Source organism: Vollenhovia emeryi, unplaced genomic scaffold (assembly GCF_000949405.1).
Source record: "Vollenhovia emeryi isolate VEMERY1.0 unplaced genomic scaffold, V.emery_V1.0 DF939122.1, whole genome shotgun sequence".
In the NCBI taxonomy this organism is placed as follows: domain Eukaryota; kingdom Metazoa; phylum Arthropoda; class Insecta; order Hymenoptera; family Formicidae; genus Vollenhovia; species Vollenhovia emeryi.
The window spans coordinates 3,397,558-3,415,696 of NW_011967244.1; the positions used below are offsets into that span (position 1 = coordinate 3,397,558).

The window sequence follows — 18,139 nt, forward strand, 5'->3', positions numbered from 1 at the left end:
ATTTTCCTTCCAATTCAGGTTTAAGTACAAAAAAATAAATTCATATTTTCCTTCCAATTCAGGTTCATTATATGCAACGTTCCAAGCCCGAACGATTGGTGTAAGAACGACGTACGTAAGTGCATTGTTAGTTAAATAAACTGAGATTTTTGGACTTGCCCCCCTAAGCAGATTGGTGCAAGAACGAGGCAAGTGCGGACTTACCTCGTTCTTGCACCAATCTGCTTAGGGGGGCAAGTCCAAAAATCTCAGTTTATTTAACTAACAATGCACTTACGTACGTCGTTTTTACACCAATCGATCGGGCTTGGAACGTTGCACATAATGATGTTAAAACATCATTTTCGCCAAAATGTGGACTCGCCTCTTTCTTGCAGTAATGTCTTCAATTGTGATAGAGTGCGTGTACACACATATATATATATACTTAAAAGAAATATATGGCAGTAGCAAGCGAGATTGAGAAACATTTGTCTTCAATGATGTACGAAGATCGCGATAGAAAGCGAGCTCAGTGGAAGTTCACTTGAGCAGCTCGAGATCAGGTGTGGAACTAGAGAACTCGCGATCTTCTTGTCGTGCTCAGAGCTTCATGTCGAAGATAAAGACTTCCTCTTCCGGATGTTTCTTTCTGATGTGAGCGTAAACTGGTGACGTTTGCTTGCTGCGGAGTCCGCAATAGGGGCACTGAAACCTCGGCTCGTGACCGCATTCGTAGTTCACGTGGCGGTCCTTGTTCCTCTTCAAGGTGAAGCCACGACCGCATTTTTGGCACTGGAACGGCTTCATGTTGTCGGCGCTGGCCTTGCGCGTGCGTATCCTCGATTTCCTGCACACCTCGGAATTGAGCTTGCCGTCCGCTCCCGGTTGATACTTGCAGATCATGTTCGGCCCGAACGGCGACACCACGTGGAGCCCTGAAACACGGAGACGAAGATGCTGCAGGACATGCTCGAGTGCGCGCGAGAAAGAAAAGATTTGTTACGATGATCACCGGCCGTTCGGCTTAGGCTGCATCATCGGATTTCCCCAGCAAACAACGCATAATGAAAATGATTAAATCTGAGAGACGCTCCTCGCGCAACGTGACCTTGCACGTACTCAGCATTTCCGTCTTCGTCTGCACACGTCGTAAATAAATCGTTTATACAAACTACGTGGTGTAACACGATATCAATATCATGAAATCGACTGGTAGCGACTGTCGAGCGACAAACACTTCCTGATCTTGGAATGTCAAGAAGTACCGCTAGTATCATTTTCTTTATCGATGAGCGCAGATGGGCGTCATCCGTACCTGCAAGTGTGAAGCGCCGATACGTATTGATTAAGGATCTAAATGAATATACATTCACGTTTCTCAGTAAAACGAAAAGTAAAGTGATCAGACGTCGACAATTAGGTCGTGGGGCGATAACAGGGTTCTTTACAAATCAGCCACTCAATTGGAGATCCAGCTGCTCAGTTTATTGGACATAACAGTCGTAATATGCGAGGGCGAACGCATTCAATCAGAGCCGGAACATGGTGTTGAGCTTCCGATCGAAGTACAGCGGCGACAGAAGCGGGTGATGCACGCGTAGGTGACGCGTGATATGCCCCTTCTGATAATTTCGTATCGGGCAATACGTGCACTCGAATCTCGGCGGTTGTTTGCACTGATGGCGCAGATGCGCGAGCATCGATTTCTTCCACTTGTACAGATTGCCGCAACTGGGACACTCGTACATGCCGTTTAGCATATTGATCTCGTCCAAACAAATTTCTTCATGCTCCCTCCTCCACTTAGAGGAACTATCTGAAACCCATGAAAAAGCGGGATCGTTTTAGTAATGAGTCGGTCTTCGTTTTATCCTCATGAGGGACGTGTCCTGCAAAATGACGTTAGTGCACTCCCTCACCGATAAATCATGAAAACCACGTAAACGGGAGCGCTCGTTAAATATTGTCGTGACAAAAAGTCGAAAATGTCGACTTCGTTATTCACAGATGTAAACGAAGAGAAAACGTGTCAGGAGAGAGAAAGATATCACTCGAATAATAGTTGTCTTTATTGGTATACGCAAAATCGCAAGATCAACGAACGTCCATTACATTCTTTAATAAAAAGAAAACTGTTATATAAAATGTTTAGTGCGCAATCACGTGTTTTTAATTCAAAGATGCTCGAACTCATGATTTAATCAATTTTCGAAGAGGCAGCAGTCACGTGTAGCTGTAAGTTTTCTTATACATTTACCGATAGCACAATGTAGATTCGTTTCGTTGGCAAACGTGGATTTGCGAAATGCAATCCATTCTGTTTCGTATTGATCTACGACCTAAGGGTGGAAAAAGTAGGAAACTAGAGACGATGGAAGGATTGTCATGAAAATAAATCTACCACGATTATAATGCTTGAACAGCGAAAACTTTCGTGATAGAAGATATCCGAGTGAGATAATATTTGTAACGCAGTTGGTGTGAAAATTGTTGAAACAATTCTTTGACATACTTTCTAGTCTACTTCGAAACGTATCCGATATTCAACAGGAAAAAATTTGTTTCTCTAAAGAAACCAGAAAACAAACCCTCTTGTAATATCGAATGCGTTTCGAGAGTCACCGAAAAACAATGTTTCGACCATTTTGGCACCAGCTATCGTTCCTGTAAATTCTAGAGCGATAGTTTGAGTGTAGGAACACATTAATGTAGATACTAAAATTTGTTTTATACACATATGTATAATTATACACAAGACCTATAACGTTGTCTGCATATAATTCACATATTTTCCGAGAGGCTATTCTTTCAAACTTTCATTTCTTAAAATATGTTGAAAAAAAATGTTCAAATAACTTACTCTACAAATAGCCTATTTTACAAAGTATTCCAAGTAATTAAGTATATTCTAAGTAATTACCGATACATCTGAGGTCTCAACAGTCATGTTTCTCATATCACATTATATTCTTTAACATAATTTCCGTAATACATATAATTGCGTACGTATATATTAATTAAACTTTGATATCTCTATAGAATATATTATCTAGATATTATCTGTATAGAATTCTTAATGAACATGTGCATCATACGACAATTACATCCTGAAATACAGGATGCAAAGATTTTACTCGTATTCGGTACAGGGACATAAAAATTTCAAAAATGTAAAAAATATATATAAATATAAATTCTTTTTTTTTTAAACATGTCAAACAATACCGAATGAATCGGTATTATCTCACGGAATATAATTAAACAAACGTAACAGTGTAATTTCCTAAATGACTAAAGGCAGGATCGCTCTGTGACCGATTTCTCTTAGTCACTTCGATGTTCCTGCCAAGAGAGCCTCGCGTTGGTGGCGATGTCGATGCAATAGAGTTCACGATCCGGATGGAACGTGCGTATGTGCGTCCACACGTGTGTACGCTGGCGCAAGTGGTGCTTGCAGTACGGGCATTGAAATCGCTGCAGTATGCCGCACTCATATCTGTAATGGCGCATCATGTGGCTACGGTGTTTGTAGCTGCGGTGACAGTTCGGGCACTGATGGCGGGGCAAGAGGTTCTGGATGTAGTCGATGTTACGGTAGCTCTGCGGGGACCACTTCGGAAACGGATCTGGAAAAAGAGAGTTCGCAGCCGGTTAGTGAGGAAAAATGCGTCAACGAAGTCCGCGCGCAAACTTCTTCGTACTCGTCTTGATCCTCGAGGATAACTGGTCGGACACCGGAAGTGGCGGGAGCGAAGTTCGCGACATTTCCCGTGCGTGCGTTACACCTTGGGCACCTGTGAAGGACTCCCTCCCAGCAATCTTGCTGTGCAATATCGACATCACCAAAGGATCTGTACTTGGTCGAGCAAGTAATATCTGTGGGATCGCCGCAATCAATATTGGTGAACACGATCACGTTAAACAACACAACAGTGAAGGCACGAGATAAGAACATAAAGAGATAAGTCGGAAGATACAGGGAACATTTGGCAGGACAGTTACATTTCCGAGGGCAAAAGTACATCTGTTGCTTTTCTATGGACAATGCTGCGGGTCTTATAAATCTAACGATGCATAATTTAGTTAGAACTATGTACAATATTCGTCGGTTCTGGTATTAAATGATCTTATTTATTACCGATAAGTTTGCAAAGAGTTATAATTCAATTTTGGTATCTCGAAGAAAGTTACAGCTTCCACGTCTTGGCATACGTAACGGCAAGATAATACATAGTTAACATCAATACGTAACAGATAAAGTTATGACAAAAACAGTCATATCGGCATTAAAATAAATATCCGGCGTTAATAAATAAAAACAAATATAAAATTCCGATCAATGAATCAAATATTATCAAATATAATAAAATATAACGGCTTATTATACTCGAAAAATAATTACTCTTATTGTTTCGTATGGGCTGAGATCACAGGCATTACTTAACTGATTAAAAAAGTTCATAGTCGCCCGACTAAAATCGTCGTGAAAGCGTCTTCAAGCGTTGAAAGACACCTATCATGTTAGACAACAGGGTTTTCCATTACACTGGCCCAACTCACGTAATGTCATCGTTATAAAAACGATAATTATATGTTACGTTTATAAAATTACACGCGGATTTTATTAAATTTCACTCGTTCGTGCGTCGAACGGAAGTACCGCAGTGTTGAACACCGGTAAAACCCGCCGAGATTCCATTTCGGGGGAAGCGCGAGAGAGGAGTTTATACGTTCGCGTTCGTTTGAAGGGGTTTCAGTCTTTCTGAAGGTCGATGGCGTAAATGGGCCGATTGTAATGATTGCTCTTGATGTGCGAGTAAACGTGCGAGCGATGCTTGCCGATGTAAACGCAGTGCGGGCACTTGAAGCGCGGGGTCTTGCCGCACTCGTACTCGAGGTGTCTGTGCAGTCCGCGGTACCATTTGTAGATCTTGCGGCACTTGGGGCACTCGAAGGTACCGGGGGACGAGGTGCCGCCCGACATCGCACCTATTCTGGTACGGAATCGGCGCCGGTGGCCGGTGGTGACGGTGGACGCGGGGTCGATGTAGCAGGAGCGATTGTAGAAAGCTGTAAAAGCACAGGTTGATCGTCAGTCAGAAACGGCGGTTCACCGACGGGGGAGGGACGGAACGATAACAATTAAGAGAACACACGTGTCACTTTTCGCGTGCTGCGTTACCCGCTTTTGCGGCGCTATTCGGATTCGACGTGGTCGTCCGTGTTAATTCCTTATACCCTGAAAAATTAGCAGACAACGAAACAAAGAGCGAACATAATGTGAATCCACATGGACCACTTCAATCGTGATGAGGATGAGCTGTAAAACCAGGAGAAATACAGTAATACGGTAACTCCGCTCATTGCCAAGTAGAAACAAAATCCAGAGAGATAGATACGAGGAATATTTGGGAGCTCTTTATTTATTCTTTTATTCGCTCTCGAGATCACATCAAGCAAGGAAACACACTAGAGCGCGCGTATGTACGAGTATGATACAATAACACTTAAATATATATTAAAACTTCTTCTTTTAACAATGGATGTGCCTCAGATAAATTTGAGACGAAGAGTTTCGGATCACATTGACGTCGCATGCGTTGAGTCTTAACGATACAATCACAGACACAAAAGATAATTCTAATTAATTAAGCACTGATACTGCTCGCTCCCCCTCGAACTTTTCCCTACTGTCCCCCTTTTCTTCGAAGAGAGAACGAATCGGTAAGGGACGTATTACCCCCTAGATACATTCAGTCGTGGATTAGAAAACGGCAGATTTATTCAGGTGGATTCTAACAACTCCGATAGATCTCTCAATTGATCCTACAACACTTCACGAGAAAGTCGGGGATTTCCTCTTGGAGGCCGTCATCACGGATTCATTTACCGGGGTCTACCGCCGACGCGTGTATCTCGCGAAGTATCGATCGCAGGTGATTGTAAATGGTCGAGCGATATTTGGCCCGCTGGTCGCAATGCGAGCACTTGAAGCGTGACGACCGCAGTACATCTGATGCCTCGTCAGGTCCCTGTTGTAGACATATTGTCTGTTGCAACGCTTGCAGACGAACCGCTCGGGGCAGAAACGCATATTGGAGAACGTGGCAGCACCTGAAATCGAGAATGACCGTCACGATTAGAAGAAGCGGAAGCGAGCCCGCGCGTGATGTGAAGTACGAGGATTCGTTTGATCCGAGTTAACTCTCCGGATCGCGAGGACCTCCCGCTTCGTGTCAACTTTGCTAAAGAGAGAGAGAGAGAGAGAGAGAGAGAGAGAGAGAGAGAGAGACAGTTTCCTGGATTTACTTGGTCGTAGAAGCGGGATCAGAGACTGGACGGTGGCTCGACTCTCGCAGGGCTTTTATTGAGGTTTCCTTTTCACACGGACAATTGTCACTCTTTCTGCATATCTTCCGAGTAACAAAACAAAAACAGGAAGCGACCGAGGAAGAGATTGGTCGCCGTCGTCACGTTGCCAACGATTGCTCAATACAGCCGCCTGAAGCACAAGGCCTGACCGGGATGGTACTTTCGGATATGCGCGTAAATGTTCTGCGTGAATTTGGAGGGCTTGTCGCAGTACGGGCACTGATACTTGGGCGCCATGCCGCACTCGTGGCGCAGATGCCGCGTCATGTTCTTCTTCAGAGTGAAGCCGCGGTTGCAGCGTGGGCAGTAGTGACTCTTGTTCACGGAGTACACTTTGCGCCGCTTCCTGACGGCATTCTGGTGGCCACCTGAAAAATTCGAAGAGCCGAGTTAGCGGCAGCGAGCAGAGTTGCGCGGTTCGCTCTTCCAGATTTCCACGTTCTCGCCTGAGACCGTGGACACGCACGTGGGGTCCGTGTTGCCGAATAGCCGAGAAGGATAAGATTAACATAAGAACGAACGCACGCCTCGGCTGGATCGGTGGAGTGTATCCTGGGAGGATTCTCACGCAGCGGAGAGTGTAAGTTGCTCGGAATCGAAAACGATCGACGCTAATTCGTGACTGAAAAGAAGACCATGTCCGCCACAGGCACAATTGCTGCTCATCGACAAAGCACAGATTAACATGGATCGTTCTCGTTTCTACTCGGGTCGTTATACAAACGAGTGCGGCACAAGGCAAGTGTCAGATAGGAAAACCGACATAAATAAAGCCATACGATTTATTTCGCACGAGACTCTTCTCGAAGCTCGAGTTATAATCACACAGTCACAACGTAGGACACGTCAAACCACACTCTATGATAAAACTCACGCTCTATCGTCCATTCATATCCTAATTAATATTAGAATGATTCGTCTAATCTTGTGCCTGCGACAAATTAAAATTGAAAAATATGCTAGTCGTTGAGATAATAGAGAAAAATAGAAAAATTATGAGCAATGTGAGCCGTCACCGGATCGAAGGTGATAAGTTATATACATAGGTTTTTCTGTAAATATATTAGAAGATATATAAAAACATGTACGTTTCGGTCTACGGATGTGACCCTCTTCAGTAATACATAGATGAATAAAAAAACAAATTAGTCTAAACTTATTCTACAAAGCGATGAGTCATTATAAAAGAGAAGTCGTCCTGGTGGAATTACATTTAAAAGTAATAAATGGTAAAGAACTTATAGTGTAGACACGTCAGACTAGTGTATAGGTGAGCTTGTCAATTGTATAGTTAAACTGCGACAACATTCCACGCGAGCTGGCATTACAATTAGACAGATAAGACTCAGAATGTGATCGTGCTTGAGGTAAACACTTGGAATCGCAACCACGATTCCCGACATGATATATTTCTTATTATGTCAACGTTACAACATTATATTATCAAAATATAAAAAACATACTATTAAAAATTAAAGTACTTTGTAAGAAATCAAAAACTCCTAATTTCGTGTGCTATGTGTGTATGCGTAAGCACAGCAAAAATGATAAAATCATTGAGGCTTCAAACTTGTTCAGTGTTAGGTTTATGGGATTATTGCGTAGAAAATTGTATTCGAAGATCGCGTCAAGTTCTGACGACAAATTTATTCTTACGTAGGTATAAGTGGTCAATAGGAATAGATTATCAGTCGACAATCGATATCCTGCTACGAGATCGTCTAGAACAATATATTTTCACATATGCGAATGTGTCGAATAGGAATATACTTTCGGCCGAATAAATTGGTATTTCGCTACGACATCAGACATGATTCAGAACATTTTGTTCGCGCCGACGGGATGATTCGGGTGCCACCGCCTGATGTGTCTGTAAACGTTCGAGGACGAATTGTCCTTTTTGTGGCAATACGGACACGCGTATCGCGGCGTCTGGCCGCATTTATGCCTAATCAGGTCCCACGTTCTCCGGAAGCCCGCGTTGCACTTCGGACAGATGTAGCTGGTCACCGGTCTTAAGTTACGCCACTCCGACAGTCGTACATCTGAAAGCAAACCAGGACATTAATGAACTTTTCCCCGGTTGCGATCCACGTGGCATGGAAGCGCTCGCTTCCCGAGAATGAACGACATCGTAACGCAGCCAAGCGATACGATTCTAATGCGGTAGCCTGCATATTGAATCATGTCCACAGAATCTTGCTACTTTACACCGTGTTAAATCTGTAAGTGTGCGATAAATCGTTGTCGCACAAACAATGTGTGAAAATCGGCATCGCTCACCACGCTCCGAGGCGTTTTGGATCTTGTTTCGCTGTGCAAAAGACAGATAACAAAAGGTCGATAAGTCGCATACATGACTACAAAATGCGCAACACTGACATGTGGAGTGCACCTTGAGGGATAATAAAGCACGACTATGTATTATTTTATTCCACTCGTGCTGTCTTCGATTAATCAAGCGACGTGCAATAAATACGAATTTTATTCACAATATATACATGTAGTTTTTTTCAGCGTGTTACACTTTTGCGAAAATTACGAATCCACGTAAATTCACGTAAATTTGGACAATATGAAGCGAAAACTATTTGTGTCTTGTATAAAATAAATTTACATAAAGTTGACTGATAATAAAGCTATCATTAATAATTTCCAGACCGTAAATCACATAAACGTAATCTCGAAAGAAATTTATATAAAAATGCACAAAAATTAATGCGAGAATGATCATGCAGTATCACAACTACTTCATAAAGATGCAGACGTATTACATTTTCTCGGATGAGTCAATCGTCGCAGTTACGTTGGTCTTTCTTTTACAATTTTATTGAGGTAAACGATACATTCGTGCATCGTAAATCAGATTCTTGTCGGATTGTCGACTGAATAATAGATTCGCAAATGGCACACATTTACAATGCAATCGGAGAGCAATCATTTCCAAAAGCACAGTCCATTTCTTTTCAGATGCAGAGAAATCAATTTCTAATACACATTATCACGTATATGATTTTTAAAAAAAGAGAATAATTTTATCAAAAGTAAAACTTAAACACTTTTGAAAACTCGCTCTTCAATCGTTCTATTGTAGCCGCGGACTTCGCAATTCCTACATAATAGGAACTCACAATTGAAGAAAGAAGATAAAAATATTTACAAATTTACATTACGCACATTTATGTCTATTTGCAGACTTCTGTTCGAATTTATAAACATTTTGGCGAAGTCAGCATTGTAGATTCTTCTTGCGCGAGGAAATAAAAATGAGTAGATCCTGAAAAAAATGACTTTTCTCTACACATATTTCAAGTTAAAATTTGGTGAACATTAAATTCATTAGAACTTACAAATAAATTCGGAATAATGAAAAAAGAAAATAAATAATGTTAATATAACTTTTTATGATTTAGATGCAAAATGTGTTTTCTATTAGATTTATTACAATATATTCCAGTTTTATATATCATTATATATCATCAACACGGACAAACTATCATTTCTCAAGATGATTATAAAATCGATAAAACATAAAAAGATTTCAATGCAAAAGATTTCTATTAGCGCTAACAAAGAGAAAGTCAAATATTTAAATAAAATTTTATATCGCCAATCTAAATTTATGTATTAAGCAGAAAACAAGTAAAAATTTATATCATAAGATGCAAATAAAACGATGAACGTAAAAAATACATATAATAATTATAAATTATATTGTAAAATATACAATAATATATATATAAAATATGTATTATAAATCAAAATCTCTTTCTCATTTCTTCTTTTCTCATTTTTACAGCCACTTGCATCACCTGTATCACAAAAATGTCTTAATTTAGTCCACAAGTTAAGACGACTGCCCGATGGCAGACGACGAATCACGAAAGGAAGAGGTAGAAGAACGAGAAGACTCTAATCTGTCCACGTACACCGGTTTTCCGTTGTGTCGCATTCTAATATGCTTGTAAATATTCGACGAGCACTTGTCCCTTTTGCTGCAGTAAGGGCACTTGAACCTCGGCTCCTTGCCGCAGTCGTACTTCATGTGTGTCTTCAGCGTCTTCTTGTAAGTATAGCCGGCATTGCATCTGGGACAGTGGTACGCCATTTTCCCAGTTTGCCAGAAGGGTCCATTTTCGTTCTTGACCTCGTTCTGGCTGCCACCGTAATTCACCCTCAGGATGTCCATGATACGAGCGTCGTAAGGTTGCAGGTATCGTCCTACGAACAGGAAGAAGAAGAGCCACGATTAGTCTGGATCACGAACACTGGACGAGCGTGACGTAACTGTGGCCAAAACAGAAAAGAACGTAACAGGCGACACGATAAGAGGGAGATGAATGAACAAAAGGCGTAAACGAAGAGATCTCTCCTGATCGCGTCTGTGCCATCACAATCGGAGAGACGCGCGAGGGTGGCGAAGTAGCAAGATAAGAAACGAGGGCCGAGTAGAACGAGCAGAATATCCGCCGGCTCACCAAGTGATAGGGTACAACGAGGGATGTCTTGAGGAAGAAAGGAGACAATGTCGCAGTCTTAGAGATCTTATTATCGTGACCGAGTGCTACATCCACCAGAAGAATCTCGAGCGAGAGCGAAATACGAAGAAAATAGATTCTTCGCTGCAGATTCCTCGGGTGTCCTTGGGCACTCCTTTGCGACAGCACCTGCTAGTCCATCGAGTAACACGACGATCTCGTGGTAGGAAAGATCAGGGCCGATAATTCGCTTGACCGACGTCTCGACGAAATGCCATTTGTCTCTTAGTTCGGACATTAAAGAATTCTTGGCTCAGTGTAAGCGATAGGCGTGGATGTTGCTGCCTTTATGATGCATCCTGATGTGCCTGTAAGTGTTGGAGGACTTTCTGTCTTTCTTTCCGCAGTAAGGACACTGGAACCTCGGCTCTTTTCCGCATTCATGCCTATAATGTGTCAGCATGTTGCTCTTCTTGCTGAAGGAACTACCGCACCGCGGACAGAAGTACCTCTCCCTGTGCTCGATTCCTCGGCAATCCCTATGCGATACTGAAAAAAGAAACAAACCGAGATCGAGATCAGTGAAAGCAAAATTGCAAAATATGTCGATGTTCCACACAATTAACGCAAAAACTCAAGAAAAAACTAATTTTATTGTTAGGTTTAAAAAACAAAGCTGTAGTCCTTCCCTATTAATACTTACATACAGTATAATATCATATTTGGCGATGTTTCACGTCAATATTTGTTGCAAAGTTTCTTCCATTTTATTGAATTACATAGAAATCTCATCGTGTTTAACCAAAATATTAAATGACAATGTTAACAATTCATATAAAAAATTTAACATATAATTAATATATTGTTAAAAAAAGAAAATCGAAAATATATAAAAATATTTAACAACATACTCGGGAATAAAACTTACGATTATAAATAATTAGAGTACAAAAAAAATTGAAAAGATATAATTAGAGAAAATTATAAATTTATTGAAATCTAATCCTGAATGTAATTTAAAAAAAATTATTTGATGTTAATGATGGAAATTTGACAGTAAAAAGAATTGTAGTTTATTATATATTTTCTTGTTGACTTGATCTTGCTTAGATCGACCCAACCATGACCTGAACCTGAAAAAGAAAAGTATACTTTCCAATCGCGAAAAATTATCGTCTTTGCAAATGCCTTTTTAAAGAAATCATCACTGTTATAGGAAATGTGAAAGGACAACAGTATTACGTTTTAATCGATCAATATATAAACAACAACATTTATTGCTCAATAATCAAGAAAGTGTAATTACAAATCCACAGCGCAACATTTTGTAGTGTAAATTTGGTCAAAAACGCGTAAATAGTAATTCATTACTTATAACATTTCGTCGTTTTTTTAACGTTGCAAGATTAAAAATAGAAAGAATTATATAAATAACTTATGCATTTACACAAATAAATAATTACAACTTTATTAGCATCTTTGAGGCCCATTTGAATGAAAGAAAAATCACAAACGCAAATGATAGAAATTCACTGAGATTTATACAATTTCAAAAGAGGTCCTCTACATTTTATACCCTTAAAAAATTTTTAATAAGATTTTTTTAATAACAATTTTAGCAATATTATAAAACATGATAAAAAAATCTTCAACTCTAGAATCAAAAGTACGAATAGATAAATATATTATAAGGAGACGGCACACACATGTTCAAAATCAAAATTAAAGAGATAATCCTTAAAGTAATTACTGTTGGTTAATTATTAACTTAACTAGTTAGACTAGTAAGTTAAGTTAACTAGTTAGACTAGTTAGCGAAACAATTTAACTCGCTAGTTCTGATTTCGATAGACTCGTCCGTGTCGTGTATTCAATTTGTTGATTATAAAAATTCAGTGACACCTCCAAATCAATCGTTAAATTTTTGCGTCTTCAACAATGTGAAGTCTTCTCAAGAGACAGTCTACGAAACACTATGAGGGATTCTTCCGAGAACGCCCATACTCCAATTTGGCTCAAATTTTGTAAATACAATTTCTTTTAGATAAAAGTTTTTCCCTGGACCCCGCCATAGCCGTCATTTTTAAAACATAAAAAATTGTCAAAAAAGTTAGCTAACCTTGGAGTCGCCAAATATCCATCTATTATACTTCATGTTTATTTAAAAGGAACCTATTTACAAAATTTGAGCCAAATTGGAGCGTGGGCGTTTTCGGAAGAATAGCCACACTATGTACGTACAAAGTAATTTCATTTCTGATATTTTGATGTTGATGAAGATAATAGTTATTCGCAAATTTTCGAAACAAAAATCTGTCCCTCGCATTAAATCCTTGCCTATCGACAGTGTTTTCGCATTTCTCTCGCCTTTCTACTGCAATCGATCTGGCTTGAAGAAGGGCATGTGTTTGTGAATTCTTCGCATATGCTTGTACACGTTAGAGCTGTACTTGGACTGGTACTCGCAGTAGATGCATCGGAAGTAGCGTTTCTCGCGATGATCGCCGCGGAATCGTTGGTGTCGCATTACAGGATCCTTCGGCGAAAAACTGTGAGGAACGGCCGTACCGGAGCAATGGGGAAAGCTGGACCAGCTATCACTGTAGGGCATGGATCTACCTGGAAGAATTGTTATAACATCAGAAGAATTAAGTAAGCATTCTCGTTCGAGCTTACAGCGCTCTCATAAATCAATGTCCCGACATTTGATGTTACGACATTTCAACAATACACACACGTGATTCAGTTTGGACTTAGCCCCGGCCACTAAACCTGGAAGATATACTTGTCACCGTTACAAGAGAACATATGCAACCTACGTGATATCAAGCGAAAAACATAAAAAGCAAATCTACATTAAAACACGCGAACATTGTCGGCATACTTTCAAGAACAACATAATTCTCCTTTAAGGATGATGATGATTAAAATGCAGTTTAAAATTGAAAAAAAAAGAAACTTAAAATCATATCACTGAATGAGCGATTTTTTTCTCGCATCTCGTACTGTCGTCCGGACAAGCCATTTTAAAGCGGTTCGACCTATGTAATTGGATGAAAAAAATGCACTTGATGAAAACGTGGATGATGAGATAGCCATAAAAACACAACGTAAACATAAAGTACATAATGCACTTTAAAATATAGTGTTTATAAATAATACCCAAGGAAATAAGATGACAAGATACATCTTGTCGTTATATATTATTTTACTAATAACTCATTATCAAACATGTTCAAATACATACATATATTTTTACATTTATATTGAGACATTGATATAAACATTATTAACGCATGCTAGTTACAAATCTTCGAGTTAACTTTTAAATTTATCCTTGAGATAATTCATTCGTTCGTCTATTTCAAATAATTCAGGGTAAAAAATTCAATCGATTCAATATAAATTATTGCGATCGATTATGCATTAGAAATTATTTGCTAAAGATATAGATTTTTATTTACCTCAAAAGTAAAAGGCGCGCGAGTTTTCTTTAACTTCTAACAAAATAAATGTCGATAAATACTCCGACGTGTAAATATAAATCTTTGATAAAGGACAAAAGTAAAATTAAAGATACTAATGAAGAATAAAATATGAAAATTAAGAAACGTCAGAAACACTTTTTTCGTTTTTTTAACACCTATTTGATAATTATTACAAATTGGATACATCAGATGGAACACAACACTCAATTCTTGCGCGTGTTAAAGAAGATTAGAATTATATTATCAATCAAGAATATTCAATATCACATATATGTAAAAATGACTATAATTTATTTTCCATAATATGTATAACTTAAAAACAACGCGAATATATATTTTACTAACTATATTTTCTATTCCTAACTCTTTCGATAAATGTTTTTAATAATTTAAGAAAAGCAGTAATTCGCTTACAGTAGCTACAAAAGTAAGGAAATTAATTACTGATGGTAACGATATTGTTTGCAATTGACTGAGAACTGTAACCTCGTAAAAATAACAATGCGTAAAGTCTTGGGCCTTTCAAACAGATTTCAAGTATATATTACAATATATAATATGATAGTATAAAACTTATTTATGGCCATTTTATTTCTAATAAACGATTCTACTTGAGATACGTGGAATTTCGCACATTTCTTTAAACTTTGCTTCTCATCTATTATTTGTACGAAAAGTAAATCGTCTTTCTATTTCTTCGTTTCTACCGTTTATACCTTAAACAGTCAACAAAGATAATTAAAAATGTAACTCGATATTTCTCAAATCTTATTTTTCTCAATATCTTTTTTTTTAAGTATAAACAGATCGGAAAAATCTCTCATTATCTCATCACGTGTCAGTACTTTCCACATTCTCAGTGAAGGAATAATCGCAAGTATCTAACGCGTGAGGATCATGCACTTCCTACATGGTTGAAAGAAATAAAAATGACTATTTACCTGTTTATAGGCGGAACACATATAAATTCTTCGACGTATCATAAATATTCGCATCTTTCATGCATATCAAGTATTTTCGAAACTCGAATCGCGCCGATTCTACGTCAATCTCTACACCAATTTCTAGTAACGATGTACTCTCGTATGTACATATAATTAAAATTAAATGTAGTAACTACATTCTGTAACGCAACGCAGTAAAAACTTTCACGGTTTTATCACAGAAACTTGTCATTTGCGCATAATTTTACATCGTTTCAATGTTTTCTTCAACAAAGATGATAATCTTTTGTTGTGTTACCAGATGAAAAATAAATAACCATGATCAGAATTAATTTGCCAAATATAAAATGTATCTCTTTCCACGAAAATTTAACAACGGTCGAGAGGCTAATCAATTTTTCTTTCATTCGTTCACAAAATTCAACGCAAAAGTAAGTCGTCATCATTATGAGATTTATTTAAAACACTGTGTCAATCTCATGCAAACACGTGCGATCAATTGAAACGTATTTGTATTGGAGATTGTATAAAGGTCCTCTCCCTCGGGAAACATCCTAAGGGAGGAAGAGCGGGAGACGGGAGGGAGGATATATCTTTTTTTTTTTCGAAGGGGAATTTAACTTCGACTCGCGATACGATATACGATATATAAATTAAACTACATCAGTCTCGGAGTCGCGTTTAGTACAGCTTGACGAATCGCAGCTCCATGTTGCGGTGCTTCGCCCGGATGTGTCTGTACACAGCTTGCGTGTACTTGCTACGCATGTCGCAGTGGGGACACTTGAAGCGTGGCATGTCGACGCACTCTAGCCGGTAGTGTCGGCTCATGCCGCCGGGAGTGCGGAAGACTCGGGCACACCTAGGACAGGGATAGCCACGTCGGTTCACGGCTTGAAGTCTGAGCGTGTGACGGGAATTCCGCACAACGCCGTGATACTTCTGCAGGACGATCGGCCTGAAGTCTGCAAGCACAAATACAGACGGGGATCTACGTTAGAGCGGTGGCACGCAACCGGTATTCTCTTAATAGCGGGGAGAATTCGAGAAGCAGCGAAGAGGACGGGAAATGCGCAGGAATATCGGGACGCCTCCTCCTCCTCGGGAGCGATCGGAGGTTGCCTCGATCTGCATCGAAATGCTTGAGAACCTAGTGCCCGGATATGCTTATACATCAGCCAAGCTTCTTCGGTATCAAGGCGTAGCGTTAGGCTTGTTAAAAAAATCATAGAAGTTCGATTTTATTTTCGCAATACTGGCTAAAACAGTCACAATACAAGGACAATACAAGGACAATACTGACGGAACTGTCTCGGTGTAATTCACGTTAAACTGTCCCTCCAAAACTCTCCATCACCGATCTACAGACACGGATGGCGGATCAACCTTCGAGGGAACACACCGAGAACGCCGTTCAAACAGGAACATTCACTGCCCTCGAGGAACACGCAAGTGAAACGACTTCGATTTCATCGACGACCGCGTATATTGATGCATCTTATCGTACAGAGTATTCTTCCCACTAGTAGAGCTTGTTCAGCGTGACCTTCTGTCCCGGGTGGATCTTCCTGATATGATTGTAGATCGAGTGGGACCATTTACTGACGTGGCCGCAGTACGGGCACTGATAACGCGGCAGTGAGTCACACTCGTATTTGTAATGCCGGTACATCGAGTAGCTCTGCGAGAAGGACTTCTCGCATTTCGGACAGTGATACCTCCGGTCGTGGGGGCCGATCGCGTTCTCCATCGTCTTGCGTAGGTGCTGCTGCAGCCGTTGCTGATGCGACCGTCGCGGCGCCGTCTGAGATCGCGCTGCCTCGTTCCTCAGCCCGTCGCCCCACAATTCTGAAACCGATGTCACCTCGCGTTAATAACTGTTCGCAGTGATAACTGTTGACACGCGACTACGACTGCAAAACGGCTATAGGCATGAAACAAGGGAACCAAAGGAGTCTCCTTCGTAAAAAAAAATATATATATACGTTTAATATTTCAACGCGAAATGATAAACACGAACCGTAATAATGATCGAACCACAATAATCTTGTTGTCCAACGCAGCAGTAGACTGCACCCTCTCGACCGGTTAATCCAAGCTTTTCGAAAATTCCGTAGCAACCAGGATATTCTAAGCTTAATAATTACGTCATTATTATGTGCCTAACGTAATCATTTTAATTAGCACACGATAGAGTGAACATATTTACGACGCTGCCAGTTTCTTCGTCATTGTATTCATGTTTATGACTTAAAGACCTCGCTCTGTAGCCGCAAATCATCTAGAAATCTGTAACAAGACACATCCGTGTAGTCGATTATTTGCATTAACAACAATTGAACTTTCGGATTTATTTTGATGCAGTTGCAACGAGCGAGATTTACCTCAAGTCCACCACAGCAGCGAGGCATAAAGAAACACGGTCAGATGTTTTGTGAAAATCTATTGCTGTGATACGCCACGCATAGCAATGTTATCTAAATAATGAAAGGAAATGGATTTTTCTTCGTGTTTTTATTATTCTTTTTACATCTGAGAATGCTATGTACAATACAGTCTTGAATTTAAGGACCTGGAGATGTCAATTCCCGAATACGAATGGAAATTGAAGCAACCCATGATTACACAATTAAATTAGCAATAATTTAGCAAAGACGCGTGGAGAAATTAATACTGGTAAAAATACTTTAGCACAATACCAATCACAAATCGAATGTACAATTAATTTTACAATAGTCTCCATAAGGCGCCAGGAAATCTTTTCGAAACTATTCCCTGAAATTCTCTTAATATACACATGCGCGCGTAAGTTTTCTTTGGTCTTACTACTCAATGCCGAGAACGAAACTTGCGCATTCATGAATGCAGAAACGCA

General features: G+C 39.7%; 4 protein-coding genes across 4 annotated transcripts; all 4 read right to left on the bottom strand.

The window, feature by feature from the left end:
• Window positions 1–2,033: 2,033 nt before the first annotated feature.
• LOC105570002 (zinc finger protein 524-like) lies at window positions 2,034–4,319 on the bottom strand. Its single transcript, XM_012026908.1, has 2 exons — window positions 3,684–4,319; window positions 2,034–3,608 (listed from the first exon to the last, which is right to left on the bottom strand). The coding sequence occupies exons 1-2, from the start codon at window positions 3,820–3,822 to the stop codon at window positions 3,307–3,309; spliced, it is 441 nt and encodes a 146-aa protein (XP_011882298.1). The 5' UTR covers window positions 3,823–4,319; the 3' UTR covers window positions 2,034–3,306.
• A 416-nt stretch (window positions 4,320–4,735) lies between these two features.
• On the bottom strand, window positions 4,736–8,296 carry LOC105570118 (zinc finger Y-chromosomal protein 2-like). The gene is made up of 5 exons (XM_012027082.1): window positions 8,194–8,296; window positions 6,479–6,722; window positions 5,873–6,096; window positions 5,165–5,221; window positions 4,736–5,052 (listed from the first exon to the last, which is right to left on the bottom strand). The coding sequence occupies exons 1-5, from the start codon at window positions 8,294–8,296 to the stop codon at window positions 4,736–4,738; spliced, it is 945 nt and encodes a 314-aa protein (XP_011882472.1).
• A 1,783-nt stretch (window positions 8,297–10,079) lies between these two features.
• Window positions 10,080–11,134, bottom strand: LOC105570001. Its single transcript, XM_012026907.1, has 2 exons — window positions 11,022–11,134; window positions 10,080–10,575 (listed from the first exon to the last, which is right to left on the bottom strand). Exons 1-2 carry the CDS (start codon window positions 11,128–11,130, stop codon window positions 10,202–10,204), a joined length of 483 nt encoding a protein of 160 aa, XP_011882297.1. The 5' UTR covers window positions 11,131–11,134; the 3' UTR covers window positions 10,080–10,201.
• A 4,811-nt stretch (window positions 11,135–15,945) lies between these two features.
• Window positions 15,946–17,883, bottom strand: LOC105570119 (zinc finger protein 551-like). The gene is made up of 3 exons (XM_012027083.1): window positions 17,880–17,883; window positions 16,867–17,112; window positions 15,946–16,229 (listed from the first exon to the last, which is right to left on the bottom strand). Exons 1-3 carry the CDS (start codon window positions 17,881–17,883, stop codon window positions 15,946–15,948), a joined length of 534 nt encoding a protein of 177 aa, XP_011882473.1.
• Between the last annotated feature and the right edge of the window lie 256 nt (window positions 17,884–18,139).

What these genes read in the sequence shown, in the direction of transcription:
- LOC105570002 (XM_012026908.1), bottom strand. Translation starts at nt 3,822, where the DNA reads ATGTCGATATTGCACAGCAAGATTGCTGGGAGGGAGTCCTTCACAGGT. An exon ending in ATCCTCGAGGATCAAGACGA is followed by an intron (nt 3,609 to 3,683) that starts GTACGAAGAAGT and finishes CTCTTTTTCCAG; the next exon opens with ATCCGTTTCCGAAGTGGTCC.
- LOC105570118 (XM_012027082.1), bottom strand. Translation starts at nt 8,296, where the DNA reads ATGCGGCCAGACGCCGCGATACGCGTGTCCGTATTGCCACAAAAAGGA. An exon ending in GCCTTGTGCTTCAGGCGGCT is followed by an intron (nt 6,097 to 6,478) that starts GTATTGAGCAAT and finishes TCTCGATTTCAG; the next exon opens with GTGCTGCCACGTTCTCCAAT. An exon ending in GAATAGCGCCGCAAAAGCGG is followed by an intron (nt 5,053 to 5,164) that starts GTAACGCAGCAC and finishes GTGCTTTTACAG; the next exon opens with CTTTCTACAATCGCTCCTGC.
- LOC105570001 (XM_012026907.1), bottom strand. Translation starts at nt 11,130, where the DNA reads ATGTCCGAACTAAGAGACAAATGGCATTTCGTCGAGACGTCGGTCAAG. An exon ending in GTTACTCGATGGACTAGCAG is followed by an intron (nt 10,576 to 11,021) that starts GTGCTGTCGCAA and finishes TCCTGTTCGTAG; the next exon opens with GACGATACCTGCAACCTTAC.
- LOC105570119 (XM_012027083.1), bottom strand. An exon ending in CCCGTACTGCGGCCACGTCA is followed by an intron (nt 16,230 to 16,866) that starts GTAAATGGTCCC and finishes TTGTGCTTGCAG; the next exon opens with ACTTCAGGCCGATCGTCCTG.